This window comes from Melozone crissalis, unplaced genomic scaffold (assembly GCF_028551555.1).
Source record: "Melozone crissalis strain CALT ecotype California unplaced genomic scaffold, PUWL_Pcris_2 ptg000156l_1, whole genome shotgun sequence".
Classification (NCBI taxonomy): Eukaryota; Metazoa; Chordata; class Aves; order Passeriformes; family Passerellidae; genus Melozone; species Melozone crissalis.
The window spans coordinates 391,890-407,972 of record NW_026535927.1 but is presented as its reverse complement, the minus strand read 5'-3'; the positions used below and the strand labels follow the sequence as shown (position 1 = coordinate 407,972).

At 52.4% G+C, this 16,083-nt stretch overlaps 1 protein-coding gene across 1 annotated transcript in view; it reads right to left on the bottom strand.

Moving 5' to 3' along the window:
- The window catches only part of LOC128948757 (CUB and sushi domain-containing protein 2-like), a 142,434-nt gene that overhangs the window by 14,236 nt on the left and 112,115 nt on the right, over positions 1-16,083 (bottom strand). Inside the window, exons 44-55 of the mRNA XM_054293519.1 lie at positions 15,640-15,786; positions 14,825-15,013; positions 13,303-13,488; positions 11,321-11,515; positions 9,325-9,498; positions 8,181-8,354; positions 6,984-7,157; positions 5,941-6,129; positions 3,946-4,119; positions 2,797-2,979; positions 1,915-2,091; positions 1,448-1,627 (exon numbers count right to left, since the gene is read on the bottom strand). Of these exons, the coding sequence (XP_054149494.1) occupies positions 1,448-1,627; positions 1,915-2,091; positions 2,797-2,979; positions 3,946-4,119; positions 5,941-6,129; positions 6,984-7,157; positions 8,181-8,354; positions 9,325-9,498; positions 11,321-11,515; positions 13,303-13,488; positions 14,825-15,013; positions 15,640-15,786 (2,142 nt within the window). The remainder of the gene's footprint in view (positions 1-1,447; positions 1,628-1,914; positions 2,092-2,796; positions 2,980-3,945; positions 4,120-5,940; positions 6,130-6,983; positions 7,158-8,180; positions 8,355-9,324; positions 9,499-11,320; positions 11,516-13,302; positions 13,489-14,824; positions 15,014-15,639; positions 15,787-16,083) is intronic.

Sequence of the window (16,083 nt, the reverse complement as noted above, 5' to 3'; positions counted from 1 at the left end):
AAGGAGGAGAAGGAGAAGAAGGAGAAGGAGGAAAAGGAGGAAAAGGAGGAAAAGGGAGAAAAGGAGGAAAAGGAGGAAAAGGAGGAAAAGGAGGAAAAGAAAAGGAGGAGGAGAAGAAGAAGAAGGAGGAAAAGAAGGAGGAGGAGAAAAAGGAGGAGAAGGAATAGGACAAGGAAAAAAGGAAAATGAAAAGGAAAAGGAAAAGGAAAAGGAAAAGGAAAAGGAAAAGGAAAAGGAAACGGAAAAGTAGAGTCAGGTCTCTCCACTTCTTAATTATTTCCATTAACAAGCAAATTCCACCTAGGTGCAAAGTCACCTCCTGCTCTCCAAGAGCATCTCCCCGGATTGGCACAAAGTGGGGTCAAACCCTTCAAAGTTTGCAGTTCAATCCCAAATAATGAAATATCCCATGGGAAGGGATCCATGAGGATCATCCAAGCCCTGGCCCTGCACAGACACCCCAAAACCCCCCCCTGTGCATCCCTGAGAGCGTTGTCCAAACATTCCTTGAGATCCTGGGGCTCTGCTCAGTGCCCCACCACCCTCTGGGGGAAGAACTTTTCCCTCAGCATCTCCACAAATCCGATTTTGAAGTCAATGCTCGTTCCCAGCTGAAGGTAAAAATCTGCCCTGACATGGTGTGAAAGCTCATCTCAGATTTCCCCGAAGATTCACACATTTTGGACAACCTGGCTGAGGCTCAGACGAGCAGTTGAAGCCACAACCTGTCGGGTTTTCACCCACTCTGGGGTGTTTGGAGATGACATTTTTGCAGCACTCTGCTCTTCAGCTCAGAGCAGCCAAACCTGTGCCTCCAAATGAGACTCTTGGCCACATTCTGGATCATTTCTGCAGCATTTGCTCAGTGCAGAGGATGAAAAAGGAGAGGAAGAATTGCTCTTTACAGCCTCTGAAGGAGCTGGAGCGCATTTGAGGGTTTTTATGTGGCCTGTTTTTATATCAGTTCCGTGACAGGTGAATTTTCCAGATTTTTAAAGGAATGCAGCGATGCTGCCACTCATTTTATCTGTGCTGGGGGGTCAGGAAAACAGATCCAGCCTGCCCAGCCACTGCTTTCCTATTTCCCTTTTCTATCTCTGAACCACAGGAGCCATCTCAGAATAATGAAAAGACTCGCAGGGAACATTTTTCAGATGTTTCTGGGTGATGCCAGCACAGCGTCTGCTGGAAAAACACAATATTTCATCTGAGCTTGATCCGAGTTTTTTGTGCAAAATCACTTTACTCCCTGGGCTTTGAAGGAGAGCAGCAACTCCTTCCCTCCCTGCCAGGCACAGATTGATAGCCCTGAGCACAGCAAGGCGTTGCTGCTTCCCTGACAAATGCCAAACTTTGTGTGTGGAATGAGGGAGATGAGGAACGCCCAGCCAGGCTTTCATGGAAACTCTGGTGGCCTCCAAAACTTGTGTCCTGCAGGGTTCCTTACCCTTGCAGACGGGTTTGGTGCCGTTCCAGGTGCGGTCTTTGGTGCAGGTGAGGGCAGCAGCTCTGTCTGACTCCATCATGAAGCCAGGAGTGCACTGGAACACCACGGATTTGTTGTAGGTGAAGTCACTGCCCAGCCTCAGCCCGTTGGCCGGCACACCGGGGTCTCCACAGTTGATCACTGCCAAGGAAGGGAAAAAGGAGAATTTCTGGCAGCTGGAACCATGCCTGGAATGGTCCGGAATGTTTTTTTCCAGGTGGGGTTTAACCAGTTAAATGTGGAGCAGGTTTGCAGCCTGCGATTTGGTTCATTTGTCCTTGGTGCCCAGCTGGAGCAGGAATTGTTTTGTCTCCCTGCTCTGTGCACAGAGCTCACCATCCCTGATATGAAGCCCAGACCCACACACCAAAGCAGCACAGAACCTGAGAAATATAAAAGTTAAAACCAGAGGCGCCACCAGTGCTCACCAGTGCACTCGGGGCTGGTCCCAGTCCAGGTGCCATTGACGGTGCAGTGCCTGCTCAGCACCCCAGTGGAGTAATAACCCTCCCTGCACTGGTAGATGATGGAGCTGGAGAACACCAGGCCGTCGTTGAAGATCACCCTGGCGTTGCTGGGAGTCCCGGGGTTCCCGCAGGAAATCAGTGCCAGGGGAAACGGGGAAATTCAATTAAAATCACCCAGAAACCACAAACCGACCCCCAGGGCTCCGAGGGGTTCCTCCTGCATTGCCTGTGCTCAGGAAAGGCAAGTTCTGAGGACATGAGAACACTTCTGGGGACATGAGAACAGTTCTGGGGACACCAGAGCCATTCTGGGGACACTAGAGCAGTTCTGGGGACACCAGGACAGCTCTGGGGACAATAGAACAGTCCTGGGGACATTGGGGCAGCTCGGGGACATCAGAGCAATTCTGGGGACACTGGGGCAGTTCTGGGGACATCAGAGCAATTCTGGGAATACCGGGATAGTCCTGGGGACAGCAGAACAACTCTGGGGACACCAGGGCAGTTCTGGGGACACCAGAAGAGCTCTGGGGATAGTGGGGCAGCTCTGGGGACACCAGAACAGCTCTGGGGACACTGGGGCAGCTCTGGGGACACCAGAACAGTACTGGGGACACTGGGGCAGCTCGGGGGACATCAGAGTAATTCTGGGGACACCTGGGCAGTCCTGGGGACCCCAGGGCAGCTCTGGGGACACTGGAGGTGTTCTGGAGACACCAGGGCAGCTCTGGGGACACCAGAATACCTCTGGGGACACCGGGGCAGTCCTAGGGACACCAGAACAGCCCTGGAGACATCAGAGTGATTCTGGGGACACAGAAGAGCCCCGTGTCGCAGCAGTACCTTCGCACTCGGGCTGCGTGCCGCTCCAGGAGCCGTTGGCGTGGCAGACCCTCTCGGAGGAGCCGCGCAGGGAGTAGCCGGGCTCGCAGCTGAACCGCACCACGCTGCCCACGTCGAAGGCGTCCCCCAGCCCGATCCCGTGCGAAGGGATCCCGGGGTCGCCACACACGCCCTGGCTGCCCCCTGCCAGGAGAGCACAGAGTCACCACAGCCACCAGGGATGGAGGCTCCTGTCCCTTGTCACCCTCATCGGGAATTCCACCCCCAGCAGAGCAGTGGAACTCCAAATTAAACATTCCCTGATTCCGTGAGCCCCCCTGGTTTTGAGCTGGATGCAAACATGGCCACAATTCCTGAATCCCAAGGTGGAGGCTCCAGCATCAGCCCCAGGGATGTTTCTCCTCCGTGAAGGAATTCCCACGTGCTCCAAGCCAGCCCTGAGCAGCTGGGAGTGAGGGAACAAGGAGGGTTGGGGCATGGGAGGAAGGGAAGGGAAAAGGGGAAAAGGGGAAAAGGGGAAAAGGGGAAAAGGGGAAAAGTGGAAAAGGGAAGGGTTGGGGGTGTCCAGGGAAGGGAAGTTCAGGTAAGGGAAGGGGAGGGAGGTGCCTCCTCCTCAAGGCGCAAGAGTAGGTGATGATGGGTGGGAGGTGATGACAATGGATGGGTGACCATGAACGAGTGACCATGGCCAGCTGATGGTATCTGGGTGACCACGAACAGGTGACCAAGAACAGGTGACCATGAACAGGTGATGGTATCTGGGTGACCACAAACAGGTGACCATGGCCAGCTGACTGTGGCTGGGTGACCATGAATGGCAGTGATCATGAACAGGTGACCAAGAAGGGATGACCATGAATGGGTGACCACAAACAGGTGACCATGGCCAGCTGACTGTGGCTGGGTGACCATGAATGGCAGTGATCATGAACAGGTGACCAAGAAGGGATGACCATGAATGGGTGACCACAAACAGGTGACCATGGCCAGCTGACTGTGGCTGGGTGACCATAAATGGATGACCATGGCTAGGTGACCATGAACAGGTGACGAAGAACAGCTGACCAAGAACAGATGACCATGAACAGGTGACCATGAACAGGTGACCATGTCTGTGTGCCCCCCAGGGCCCTTCCCAAGCCCCCTCACCCGAGCAGTGTGGCAGGGAGCCGCTCCAGCGCCCGTCCAGCTGGCACATCCTCGTGGCATTGCCCACCAGCGTGCGCCGGCCCAGGCAGCTGTACCTGACCACGGAGCCCACCGTGTGCTTGTCCCCCGAGATCTGCGCGTGGGGAGGGGACCCGGGGTGGCCACAGGACACCACTGCAACAGAGACACGGCTTCAGCACCCGGGGATCCAGAATTCTGGCTTGGGGGGACCTTAAATGTCAGTTAGTGCCACTCCTTTCCATGGGCAGGGATGCTTTTCCCTATCCCTGGTTGCTCCAAGCCCTGTCCAGCCTGGCCTTGGACACTTCCAGGGATGAGGACAGTCCCAGCTGCTCTTGGCACATGTGCCAAAGCCTCCCCATCCTCACAGGGAAGTTCAACACACAGGAAACAAAACATAAGAAAATCTCCTTTTTTTTTAAACTTTGAAACCCAGGAATCCAAGGAATCAGTGGTAAAATTGACCTGGGTTTCCAAATGTCAACAAATCCTCCAAATCCCAACATTTTATGCGAGATAAAATGGAGGAAGGAGATTCCTTGTACTCAAGGAGGCTGAGGGAACCTGGGATTGGGGTTTTAACAGGAATTCCCTCCCGGCTGTGGGAACATGGATCATCACTCACCAGCTCCCCAGGATCCATGCAAGGGGTGAAGAGAGGACAAAAGGAAAGGAAAACGTGTCCAAAACTGCTCGGTAGGATTTGGTGTGGAGGGAGAAACGTGGGAAAAAACAAAAGGAACAATCCCAGCTTTGGAACAGCTCAAGCCAATTGGAATTTCTGGAGTTGGGCAGGGAATGGGATTGCAGCTGGTTTGGTGCCCAAAGGGACAAAATGGTCATGCTGGGGTGGGGCTGCTCCTGCCTGCACCTCCCTAAGGCAGCTAAAATCCACTCTGGATCCCAAATTCCCAGTGTAAGATTGAGACTCACTCACTCAGGTGAGTCCTCACTCAGGTAAGCCCTCACTCATCCAGGTGTACCCTCAGCCACTCAGGTGAGCTCTCCCTGTGCTCCAGAGCTGCTCCTGCCCTCCACCTGCACTATCCCAGCTGAATCCTCTCCTCAAACCCCACAACCCATCAGGATTCCACCTGGAACACCCAAATCCATCAGGATCCGCCTGTCCCTACAGAGAGAACACCCTCCAGCAGGATCCTCTCCTCAACCCCAAAATCCATCGGGATTCCACTTGGAATCTCCAAAATCCGTCAGGATCTACCTGTTGCTACATAGAGAATGTCTCTTTTCCTCAAACCCCAAAATTCGTGAGGATTCCACCTGGAACCGCTAAAATCCAATGGAATCCACCTGTCCCTACATAGAGAACCCTCTCCAGCAGTATCCTCCCCTCAAACCCCAAAATTCATTGGGATTCCACCTGGAACCCCTAAAATCCACTGGGATTCATGTGTCCTTACAAAGAGAACCCCCTCCACCAGTATCCTCTCCTCAAACCCTAAAACACATCAGGATTCCACCTGAAACCCCCAAAATGCATCAGGATCTGCCTGTCCCGAGACAGAGGACCTCCTCCACCAGAATTCTTTCTTCAAACCCCAAAATTCATTGGGATTCCACCTGGAACGCCCCCAAATCCACTGGGATCCACCTGTCCCTACACAGAGAAACCCCTCCAGTAGAATCCTCTCTTCAAACCCTAAAATCCATCAGGATCCACCGTTTCCTGAGAATGCCCTCCAGGAGGATCCTCTCCTCAACCCCAAAACCCATCAGGATTCCACCTGGAACCCCCAAACCCATTGGGATCTGCCTTTCCCTACACAGAGAATGCCTCCAGGAGGATCCTCTCCTCAACCCCAAAACCCCCTCCCTAGGAAACTCCTGAAACCACTGGGACCATTCCCACATGGATTTTTTTGTGGGGATTTTTTTTGGGATGGATTTTCCCTCACGAATCCTGCTGACCCCCACGAGATGCGCTGGACAGGGAGAGGGGTTGGGGCCACTTACAAAGGCACTGGGGGAGGGCTCTGTCCCACGTGCCATCGCCCTGGCACGTCAGGACGTGCGTCCCCAACAGATAAAATCCGTGGCTGCACTGATAGGACACGGTGGTGCCGAAGCTGAACCTGTGCGGGCCGCTCGGCTGCACTTGCCGCACGCTGTTTTCCAGATGCCCGGGGTCAGAACAGTTCACAACTGCAAACAGACAACAGAACAACACCCAGAAAATAATGGGAAGCGAAAAGTGAGGCAGAAAATGTGAAGTTTAAAAAAAAAAAAAAAATTGGTGGGAAGTTGAAGATTTTATGCTGATTTAAGATTTTTTTTCCCGAGATTTTTTCTCTGAGATTTTTTTTTCTCCGAGATTTTTGAGGGTGGGAGTGGAAAAATTTCTTGTGAAAAAGGGAGTCCAGGCAATCCTGCAGGTTGTCACCCAGCAGCAGAGGCTGGATCTCCAAATTGGGATTGAGATTATCCAGCTGGGAATAACTGATCCCAAACCGGGATTTTTTTGGGAATAATTGATAATCCAGCATGGCCAGAGATCCTGGATTAGGGGGATGCAGAGGGAGGGAGTGCAGGGAGGGGAGGGGATTTGGGAAGTGAATCTGAGTGCTGATCCCATGGGAAAAGAGGGAAAAGGGCTCTGCACAAAGCTGTGGGAAGATATTTCCTGGGAAGATAAACGAGGAGGTTGGACAAGGTGATTTGGGGGGGAGCAGAGGAGAGATCCTGATTTTCCATGGACATGGATTGTGACCACCAGGGCATGTTTATAGGCTGTGCCTGCCTTTAACACCCTCTGACCCCAAATTTGGGTCTGATCCCAAATCTGATCTGATCTGTGCCTGCCTTTAACACCCTCTGAGCCCAAATTTGGGTCTGATCCCAAATTTCCAACACGCTCCAACTCCTTGGAGAACGCATTGAGGTGAGGAAATCCCGTGGGATTTACAGCATCCCTGGCATCTCCAACCACATCCCCTGGGTGGTTTCCAGGGATTTCTGGCTTGGGATCATGGAGAATCCCCAGGGAAGGCCAGACTGACCTCGGCAGGAGGGCAGGGTGCTGCTCCACTGGCCGTTGGCCAGGCACTGGGATTGGGAAGCTCCCTCCAGGCGGAATCCGGGGTTGCACTGGAATTTGGCCACGTCGTTGAGGTTGAACTGGGAGCCCTGGGTGAGGCCGTTGGGGGGGTTGCCAGGGTGGCCACAGGTGATGGCTGCAAGGACAAAATGGAAATGTCACTGGATTTATTCCTGGAGAAAAGTGGATTATTCATTGGAAAAAGATGTGAAGGTAGGAGAGCATAAAAACCGCCACATCAATCCCAAACCCCAAAGATTTGGGGCTTCTCTGTTGAGATACAGGATGACATTGAAAAAAAGGGATTTTTTTAGGTTTTATTTGCTCCAGGAATTCCCTGCATCCCTCTCCAGGCAGCCGAGTGCCAGGATCCCACTGATTTACACCACACATCCCTCTCCAAAAATCCCAGCTCCTGCTCTTAACCCCACACCACCCCACGCATCCAAACTCTGTTGTTCCCTCCCTCTCTCCCTGTCCCCCCTGGGCTGAAGGAATGACAAGTACTGATGAACACAAGAATTTAAGAACAGAAAGATTTGATGGACAAGTAAAATACCTTTTACTCACCAACAGAATAACTGGCAAGAAACCTACCAACCAATTGGAGTCACACGTGAGGTGTGTGACTAAAACTACATAAAAATGAGTTATGTGAATAAAGAATGGGTTTTTTCCTGCATGAAGAAAATGGAGTCTTGATAAAAAAACACCCCAAAGGTGTGTGCATGGCCACCCCACACCTCGAGGGTGTGAGCTCTGCCCAGCCCCTTCCAGGCCCTCCAGGCTGGGATGTCCCCTCAGGGCTGAAGGAATGACAAGTACTGACGCACACAAGAATTTAAGAACAGAAAGATTTGATGGACACAGACCAATAAAGTAATTAGCCAGAAAGCTACTAACCAATTGGAAAGACACATGAGGTCTGTAAAACTGCATAAAAATGAGTTGTGTGAATAAAGAATAGGTTTTTTCCTGCATGAACAAAATGGAGTCTTGATAGCAAAACACCCCGAACGCGCGCGCAGCACAACCACCTCATACCTCAACCACCCCACACTTTGGGGGTGTGAGCTCTGCCCAGCCCCTTCCCCAACCCCTTCCCCAGCCCCTTCCAGGCCGGGATGTCCCCCCAGGGTGAAGCAATGACAATACTTACGCACACAGACAGGCGTTTTCCCGGACCAGCGGTGGTCCTGCTGGCAGATGCGCACGGACATGCCGATGAGGCGGAAGCCGGGCTGGCACTGGTACACCACGCTGCCACGGTAGTTGTAGTTCTCCCCGTTGATCTGCCCGTTCACAATGGGGCTGGGCACGCCACAGTGCCCGGCTGGAGGGGACAGAACGGCAGCAATCAGCTGGAGAGCCCAGCAAAGGTGTCCCCAAAGGGCATCGGGGGATCTCTGCGGGTTTGGGGTGAGGAGAAGCCCAGACCGGGATGGGTTGCAAGGGAATGCAAGGGTTGTCCATAGGGACACCTCTACCATGTCAAATCCAACCTCTCCTTGGACACTTCCAGCTGTGGATGGGGCAGCCACAGCTTTTCTGGGCATGGATGAGGTTTGGAGATGCCCAGATTGGTTTGGGTTGGAAGGGAACATAAGGGTTGTCCACAGGGACACCTTCCACCATGCCAAGTCAGCCTGTCCAACCTCTCCTTGGACTCTTCCAGGGATGGGGCAGCCACAGCTTCTCTGGGCAGGGATGGGGGTTCACAATGCCCTGACTGGTTTAGGTTGGAAGGGAACATAAGGGTTGTCCACAGGGACACTTTCCACCATCCCTGGTTACTCCAAGCCCTGTCCAAGCTCTCCTTGGACACTTCCAGCTGTGGATGGGGCAGCCACAGCTTCTCTGGGCATGGATGGGGTTCATGATGCCCAGATTGGTTTGGGTTGGAAGGGAACATAAGGGTTGTCCACAGGGACACCTTCCACCATCCCTGGCCATCCTCTCCAACCTCTCCTTGGACACTTTCAGGGATGGGGCAGCCCCAGCTTCTCTGGCCAATCCACATCATGCTGTTTATAGGGAAGAATCCACCCCAATATCCATCCACACCCATCCTCTTTCACCTCCAGGCTGTCACCTCAACACTCTGCAGTCCCAACCAACTATCCTCACCCCAAAACTCTCCCAGCACCTCACACCTCTGGAGGACGCAGGAATCCAACTCTGCCTCCCTTTTACACCCCCTTCAAACCCCGCAGGGTGGATGTCAGTCCCTAAACCCCCTGTTCCCTCCCAAGGAGCCTTTCCCACACCCGTGGATGCCGCAGGAGCATCCCAAAGGTACCTACCCAGACACCTGACCTCAGCCCCGCTCCAGAGCCCGTTGGCCATGCACTCCCTGACCCGGGAGCCCACCAGGGTGTAGCCAGTGTTGCAGGAGAAGATGGCAGTGGCCCCGTAGCTGGTGAGGGTCCCGATCTTGTTCCCGTTGGGAGGCGTGGGCAGGTCCCCACAGGAGATAACTAGGACAGATCCCAAAGGATAAGTGAGAGAACAGGCTGGGTTTTGAAGGAATGCATCCAGGCACAGCACCAGGAGTTGCTGCTGGAGTGGGAAAGTTCATTAAATAATTCCAGGAATTGTGATCATTCCAGAGCCATGTAAGATGAGGTGACAAAAATAAGAGCTGTTCATATTTATGCTTCAGGATACAGGGGAACACTAAAGACAGGCTGGGAAAGAACCAAAGGAGTTTTTCACACCAGAGCTTCCTCACAGAGGAATATTTTTCTGTCATTAAGCCTGATTCCCAGAAACCCCACAGAATCATGGAAGGGACCTTAAAGGCCATGAGTGGGGACATCTCCCACTAGGCCAGGCTGCTCCAAGCCCTGACCTTGGAATGGCACAAAGTTCATAATTAAAAGTGACACCCAGCTTTCCCCCACAATCCAAAATCCCAAGATCTGCAGATCCCAGCTGGGTTTGTGGGATGCAGGAGCCTCTGCAAACCCAACCTCCCCCTCAGAACTCTTGGTTTTATCTTCATTTTCTCTGCCTTCAAGCTCTGCCAAGCCTGCAGAGCTCCCGCTGGGTGCTGCTGACCTCGGGGCGCTGCCAAGATGCTGTCACTTGGATTTAGGTGGCAATAAGGCTGAGGGAACAAAAGGAGGTCAGGCTCCTGCTCCCGGATCCAGAGGAAGAGCTGGCAGGGGGAGAAGCACATCTGTCACCCACACCAGCAGTCACAGCTCCACAAACAAAGGCAGGCAGCAGGGAAGGAGAGGCTTTGCTGCCTCTGTCTGCACTTGGAGAGAAAAACCCTGCACCTCTGACAAAGGGAGAGATGCAAAGCACAGCAGTGGTGTCAGAACAACTGAGAGCTGCTGGCGTGCCCCGTTGGGTTTGATTTGCAGGTGACACTGTTACCCTTGTAAACCTGGTGTTTGTGTGAGAGCTGAGGCTTGACAGCAGAATTCTTTATTTTCCCTCCTTAAAAACCCTGACTTCAGAGCAGCTGTGGCAGAGAAGCTGCTGGGACCCCACAGCAACAGCTGAGCTGAAGGGCTTCAGATCCCAGGGAAGTGCTGGGATTAAACCAGGATTCACTTCCAGGCATCTCCCTGCATCCCAATCCCTTCCAGCAGCTCTGCTGTCTCTGCCTCAGCTGCTGACGAGAGTAATTGAGTTCTACCCCACAGCAGAGACGACACCTTCCATGATCCCAGTTTGCTCCAACAGGGATAGGGTAGGTTGGAAGGGATGGGGCAGCCACAGCTCCTCTGGGAAATCCATCCCAGCACCAACCTGCCCTCACAGGGATAGATTTGCTCCCAAAATCTGCACCAAACCATCCCATCCTGTACCCAAAGGGCACCATCTCCTTGGTTAGCCATGATTACCCACCAGCATCATCCTGAAACCCTCAGGGCTGGGATTTGCTGACCCCAAACACAAAACCAGCTCCTGGCGATGCTGCTCTGTGAAATCCATCCCAGCCACTCCCTGCCCTTCCAGGAATGGATTTCCTCCCAAAATCTGCACCAAACCATTCCATCCTGTACCCAAAGGACACCATCTCCTTGATTATCCATGGTCACCCATCAGCAACACCCTGAAACCCCCAAGGCTGGCATTTATTGAGCCCAATCACAAAACCAGTCCCTGGTGACTTCCTCCCAAAATCTGCACCAATTTCCTCCCCAATCTGCACCAAACCATCCCATCCTGTACCCAAAGTACGATCACCCACCAGCACCACCCTGAATCCCCCCAGCTTGGCATTTACTGACCCCAAACCCAACCCCAGCCCCCGGTGCCACCCTGGGGCGCCCCTGCCCTTACTTTTGCAGGTGGGCACGGGCTGCCCGATGCTCCAGGTGCCGTTGGCCTGGCAGCGGATGACCCTCTGGCCCGTGTAGTAGTAGCCAGGGTCGCAGATGAGCATCAGCTGGGCGTTGTAGTGGTACTGCACCTCGTAGGTGAGGCGCCAGCGGCCGTGCTCCACCGCGATGCTGCCCACGTCGGGGCACGTCACAGCTGAGGGGGGAATGGAACAGGGGAAATGGGACATGGGAAATGGCACGTGGGAAATGGGCCATGGGAAATGGCACAAGGGAAATGGGACATGGGAAATGGAACGCGGGAAATGGCACGTGGGAAATGGCACACGGGAAATGGAACACAGGAAATGGCACGTGGGAAATGGCACGCGGTAAATGGCACATGGGAAATGGCACAAGGGAAATGGCACAGGGAAAAGGGCACGCGGGAAATGGTGCAGGGAAAATGGCACAAAGGAAATGGCACAAAGGAAATGGCACAAGGGAAATGGCATACAGGAAATGGCACAGGGAAAATGGCACGTGGAAAATGGCACGCGGGAAATGGCACAAAGGAAATGGCACACGGGAAATGGAACACAGGAAATGGCACGTGGGAAATGGCACACAGAAGTGGCACAGGGGAAATGGTGCATGGGAAATGGCACGCGGTAAATGGCACATGGGAAATGGCACAAGGGAAATGGCACAGGGAAAATGGCACAGGGAAAATGGCACGTGGAAACTGGCACGCGGGAAATGGCACAAAGGAAATGGCACAAGGGAAATGGCACAGGGAAAATGGCACAGGGAAAATGGCACACAGGAAATGGCACAGGGGAAATGGCACGCGGGAAATGGCACGCGGGAAATGGCACAGGGAAAGTGGCACACAGAGATGGTTCAGTGAGGTTTTAACCCCGCCAAAAAAGTCCCAGTGTGGTGGGTTTTTAATGAGGGGTGTGTCATGGGCATGGTTTATGAAAAATCTTTTTGCCAGGATTTTTTCTCCTGAGAAGCTGAGAGGTCTCAGAAATGAAATGTAAACAATGGTTATCTGCTGCTGTGGAATGCAACAGGTGATTGGTGATTGGTCTCATGTGGTTGTTTTTAATTAATGGCCAATCACAGCCCAGCTGTCTTGGACTCTCTGGCCAGTCACAAGATTTTATTATCATTCCTCTCCCTTCCTTTTCCAGCCTTCTGATGAAATCCTTTCTTCTATTCTTTTAGTATATTATTTTCTTTTAATATAATATATATCATAAAATAATAAATCAGCCTTCTGAAACCTGGAGTCAAGATTCTCATCTCTTCCTTCGTCCTGGGACCCCTGTGAACACCACCACAAGGGATGTATCCCCTGGTGAGGCTGTTGTTGAGAATTAAAAGGAAAATTTTGTGGATAATGTTGTAAGTGGTGATGTTGCCTGAAACCCAAAGAGAAAAATGCCTTGCAATGGGGTTAAAATCATAAAATGGGAATCAAGGACACCTCATTGTCTCAGGCCTTGAGAAATGGAAACACAAGTGGGTTTGGGGGAGCAAACTTGGGGTAAATCACGGAATCACAGAATTTCTAGGTTGGAAGAGACCTTTAAGATCATCGAGTCCAACCCATGTTCTAACATCTCAACTAGATCATGGCACCAAGTGCCACATCCAGTCTTTTTTTAAACACATTGAGGGATGGTGACTCCACCACCTCCCTGGCTAGATGATTCCAGTATTTGACCACTCTTTCTGTGAAAATGACTTTGTTAACTGAAGTTAATTGGGAGATTGATCCATTGGCATGTTGGGGGTTAAACTTATAAAAGTGTGAAAAACTATGACCCATTGTCCATTTTGGGTGCAGCCCCTGGGGAGCTTCATCAGCCCTAAATGTACCTGAAAACCCTTCAATAAATAGAACTGCTTTATACTTTTAACTTTTGTTTGGCCTGTGTCTTAGGCAGCCCCAAAGGCCTCCCTGCTGTCTGGGCAGCCCCAGTCCCCACTCACCCAGGCACAGAGGGGGCTGGTTCCCGTTGCTCCACACTCCATCCTGCAGGCACTCGGTGCTGGGCTCGGCGCCCGGCTGCAGCTGGAATCCCTCATTGCACTGGTACACGGCCTTGGTGCCCACCGTGTACTCCTTCCCAAAGACAACCCCGTTCCTTGGGGCTCTGGGAATGCCACAGGAGAGAGCTGGGAAGAGAAAACACATCTTAAACAAAAAATAAAAATCAGGGAGCTGGTGGTTTTATCCCAAATTGCAATCCTGGATCCCGAACTTTCCTACTGGGAGTGCCCACCCTTCATAAAGGATTGTCGGGGCCTCTAGCTGCTCAGAGTGACCCCAAGATGTGTTAGAAAGTCTCTTTTCCCAGTCTGGCGCTTGAAGAAGGAGTCAGGGCTCTTCAGTTCTCATTCTCAAGGTTGTTTATTGTATCTTATCTATAAAATTCTTTCTCCTTTCCAGCCGAGGTTTGCTCAGCAAGACAGTCCAAGACACTCTGGCCACCCCCAGGGCAGTGTTGTTATCTTTTTATACTAAAACCTATGTGTACATTATTTACAATAACTTTCCAATGCCTATCACCTATGTTAGACAGCGAGCTTCTACTCTAAACCAATCTAAAAGTGCCACCATCACAGCAGAAGATGGAGGCCAAGAAGAAGAAGGAGAAAGGCTGGACACACCCAGATTCCTCCATCTTGCCCCCTGAACCCCCATTCTAAAAACCCCAAAATCTACTTTTTCACCCCGTGATAAACTCTCTATCATTCTACTTAATTTGCATTTGCCATGCAAGGCTCAGGTTTTGTCCCATTCCTGCCCCAGCATGGAGCAGGATCCCAGAGCAGCTGGCAGGTGAATTCTGAGAGGTGTCAGCAGCTCCATCCCTGTTGGCACTGATGGTGACAGGAGTGTCACTGCAGCGAGCTCAGGGCTGGTCAATCCCTCTCCAAGGCCTGATGTCTAGACAGGCTGCCAGGCTGAATACCAATGGCTCTCCCAGGGAACAGAAAGCACCTGGAAAATCCAACTTTTTCCCTGCTGCTCTTTTCCAGCTCCCAGTCATTCCCTTCCCTCTTTGCCATCTATTCCCAAAGTCTTGCAGACGAGGATAACCCTCAGCGCTCCGAGCTGGTTCTCAACACCCAATTACCCAATTCCAATGTTGATTCTTTTTCACTGCTTTTCCAGGGACTCTCAGAACTTGATCCCAACCCATCCCTGCTCTCACTTTGGCACAGGGGGATGGCTTCCCTCCAGTGGAAGTGGCCCTGGGGGTGCTGGGTGCCAGGCTGAATACAATGGCTCTCCCAGGGAACAGAAAGCACCTGGAAAATCCAACCTTTTCCAGCTCCCAGTCATTCCTTTCCCTCTTTGCCATCTATTCCCAAACCCCTGCAGACGAGGATCACCCTCAGCGCTCCGAGCCTGCTCCCAACATTACCCAATTCCAATATTTATTTTTTTTCCCCCTGCTTTTCCAGGGACTCTCAGAACTCGATCCCAGCGTGTCCCTGCTCTCACCTTGGCACAGGGGGATGGCTTCCCTCCAGTGGAAGTGGCCCTGGGGGTGCTGGCTGCAGGTGGAGGTGCTGTGTCCCACCAGGCGGTAGCCGGCGTCGCAGCCGAAGCGCACGGAGCTGCCGGGGCGCAGCCCGGAGTGGCTCAGGATCATCCCGTGGGCTGGGGGCTGGGGGAGGCTGCAGTAGGGAGCTGGCAAGGAGGGCAGGGAAAAGAAAACCAGTCAGCAGCAGGGTCATTCCCTTCCCACTCCCAGGAATTACACCGAGCTTCCCCAAAATCCCCAAAACAAAAATCGGCGATGGATAAACGCGGAGTCGAAGCAGGGATGGAGCACGGGGCTCTGATCTGAGCCTCAGCCAGCTCCAGGAATAAGGAGTCATTCCTGGTAATTGAATATTCCTTAATTCATTTGCTGAGAAAAGCCTGGACAGACTTTTCCAGTGCCTGGCCACCTCCTCATCCAGAAACCTTTCCCAATATCCATTCCCTGGCATCAATGACTCTCCACATCAGGCTTCTGGTTCTGAGGAGTGGTTGGGAAATGAGCCAAAGCTCCAAGGTTTCTCCCTGGAATTTCTCCTGACTGTGATCCCACAATCCTGATTGTTACAGATTGGTTGAGACTGAGCCAAAGCTCCAAGGTTTCTCCTGGACAGACCCTGCCTTTCCCAACCTCCCAACTTGGAACGTGCCCGGCTTTGTCCCTTCCCTGCCTTGGCAGCTCCTGCCCTGCCAGCTGGATCTCTGCAGGAATCCCACGGATCCTCCCGGCTCTGGAGCTGCTCCTGCTGCTGGCAGAGGCAGCTGGGACTCACCAGAGTAGCGGATTTTGAAGCCTTTCCTGTTGTAGGCATGGTCGGAGGACCAGCGCAGGAAAACGCTGTTCCCGCTGCTGGTGACGGTCAGAGGGGCTGAGTAATTCCCACTGAGGGACAGCAGCAGGGGGCTCTGCCCTGAGGGACCTGCCAGGAACAGGGGACAGGGAAAAGGGACAAGTCACAGTGTGGCATTCACATTTTTTTGAAAAATCCCAGGATTTTTCTCCTGGGAAGCTGAGAAGCCTCAGAGAAAAAGGAAAATAATAATTCTCTGATTTGCTTCGCCTGTGTTTTCCTCCATTGGAATGTGTTTAAAAAGGAAAACAATTCTTTTCTTATTTGCTTCTCCTGTGTTTTGCTCATCTGGAATGTGTTTGGAGATTGTTTACCCACAGGTGATTGTTTCATTGATATCTGCTGTGAGTTGTTTTCACTTTTTGG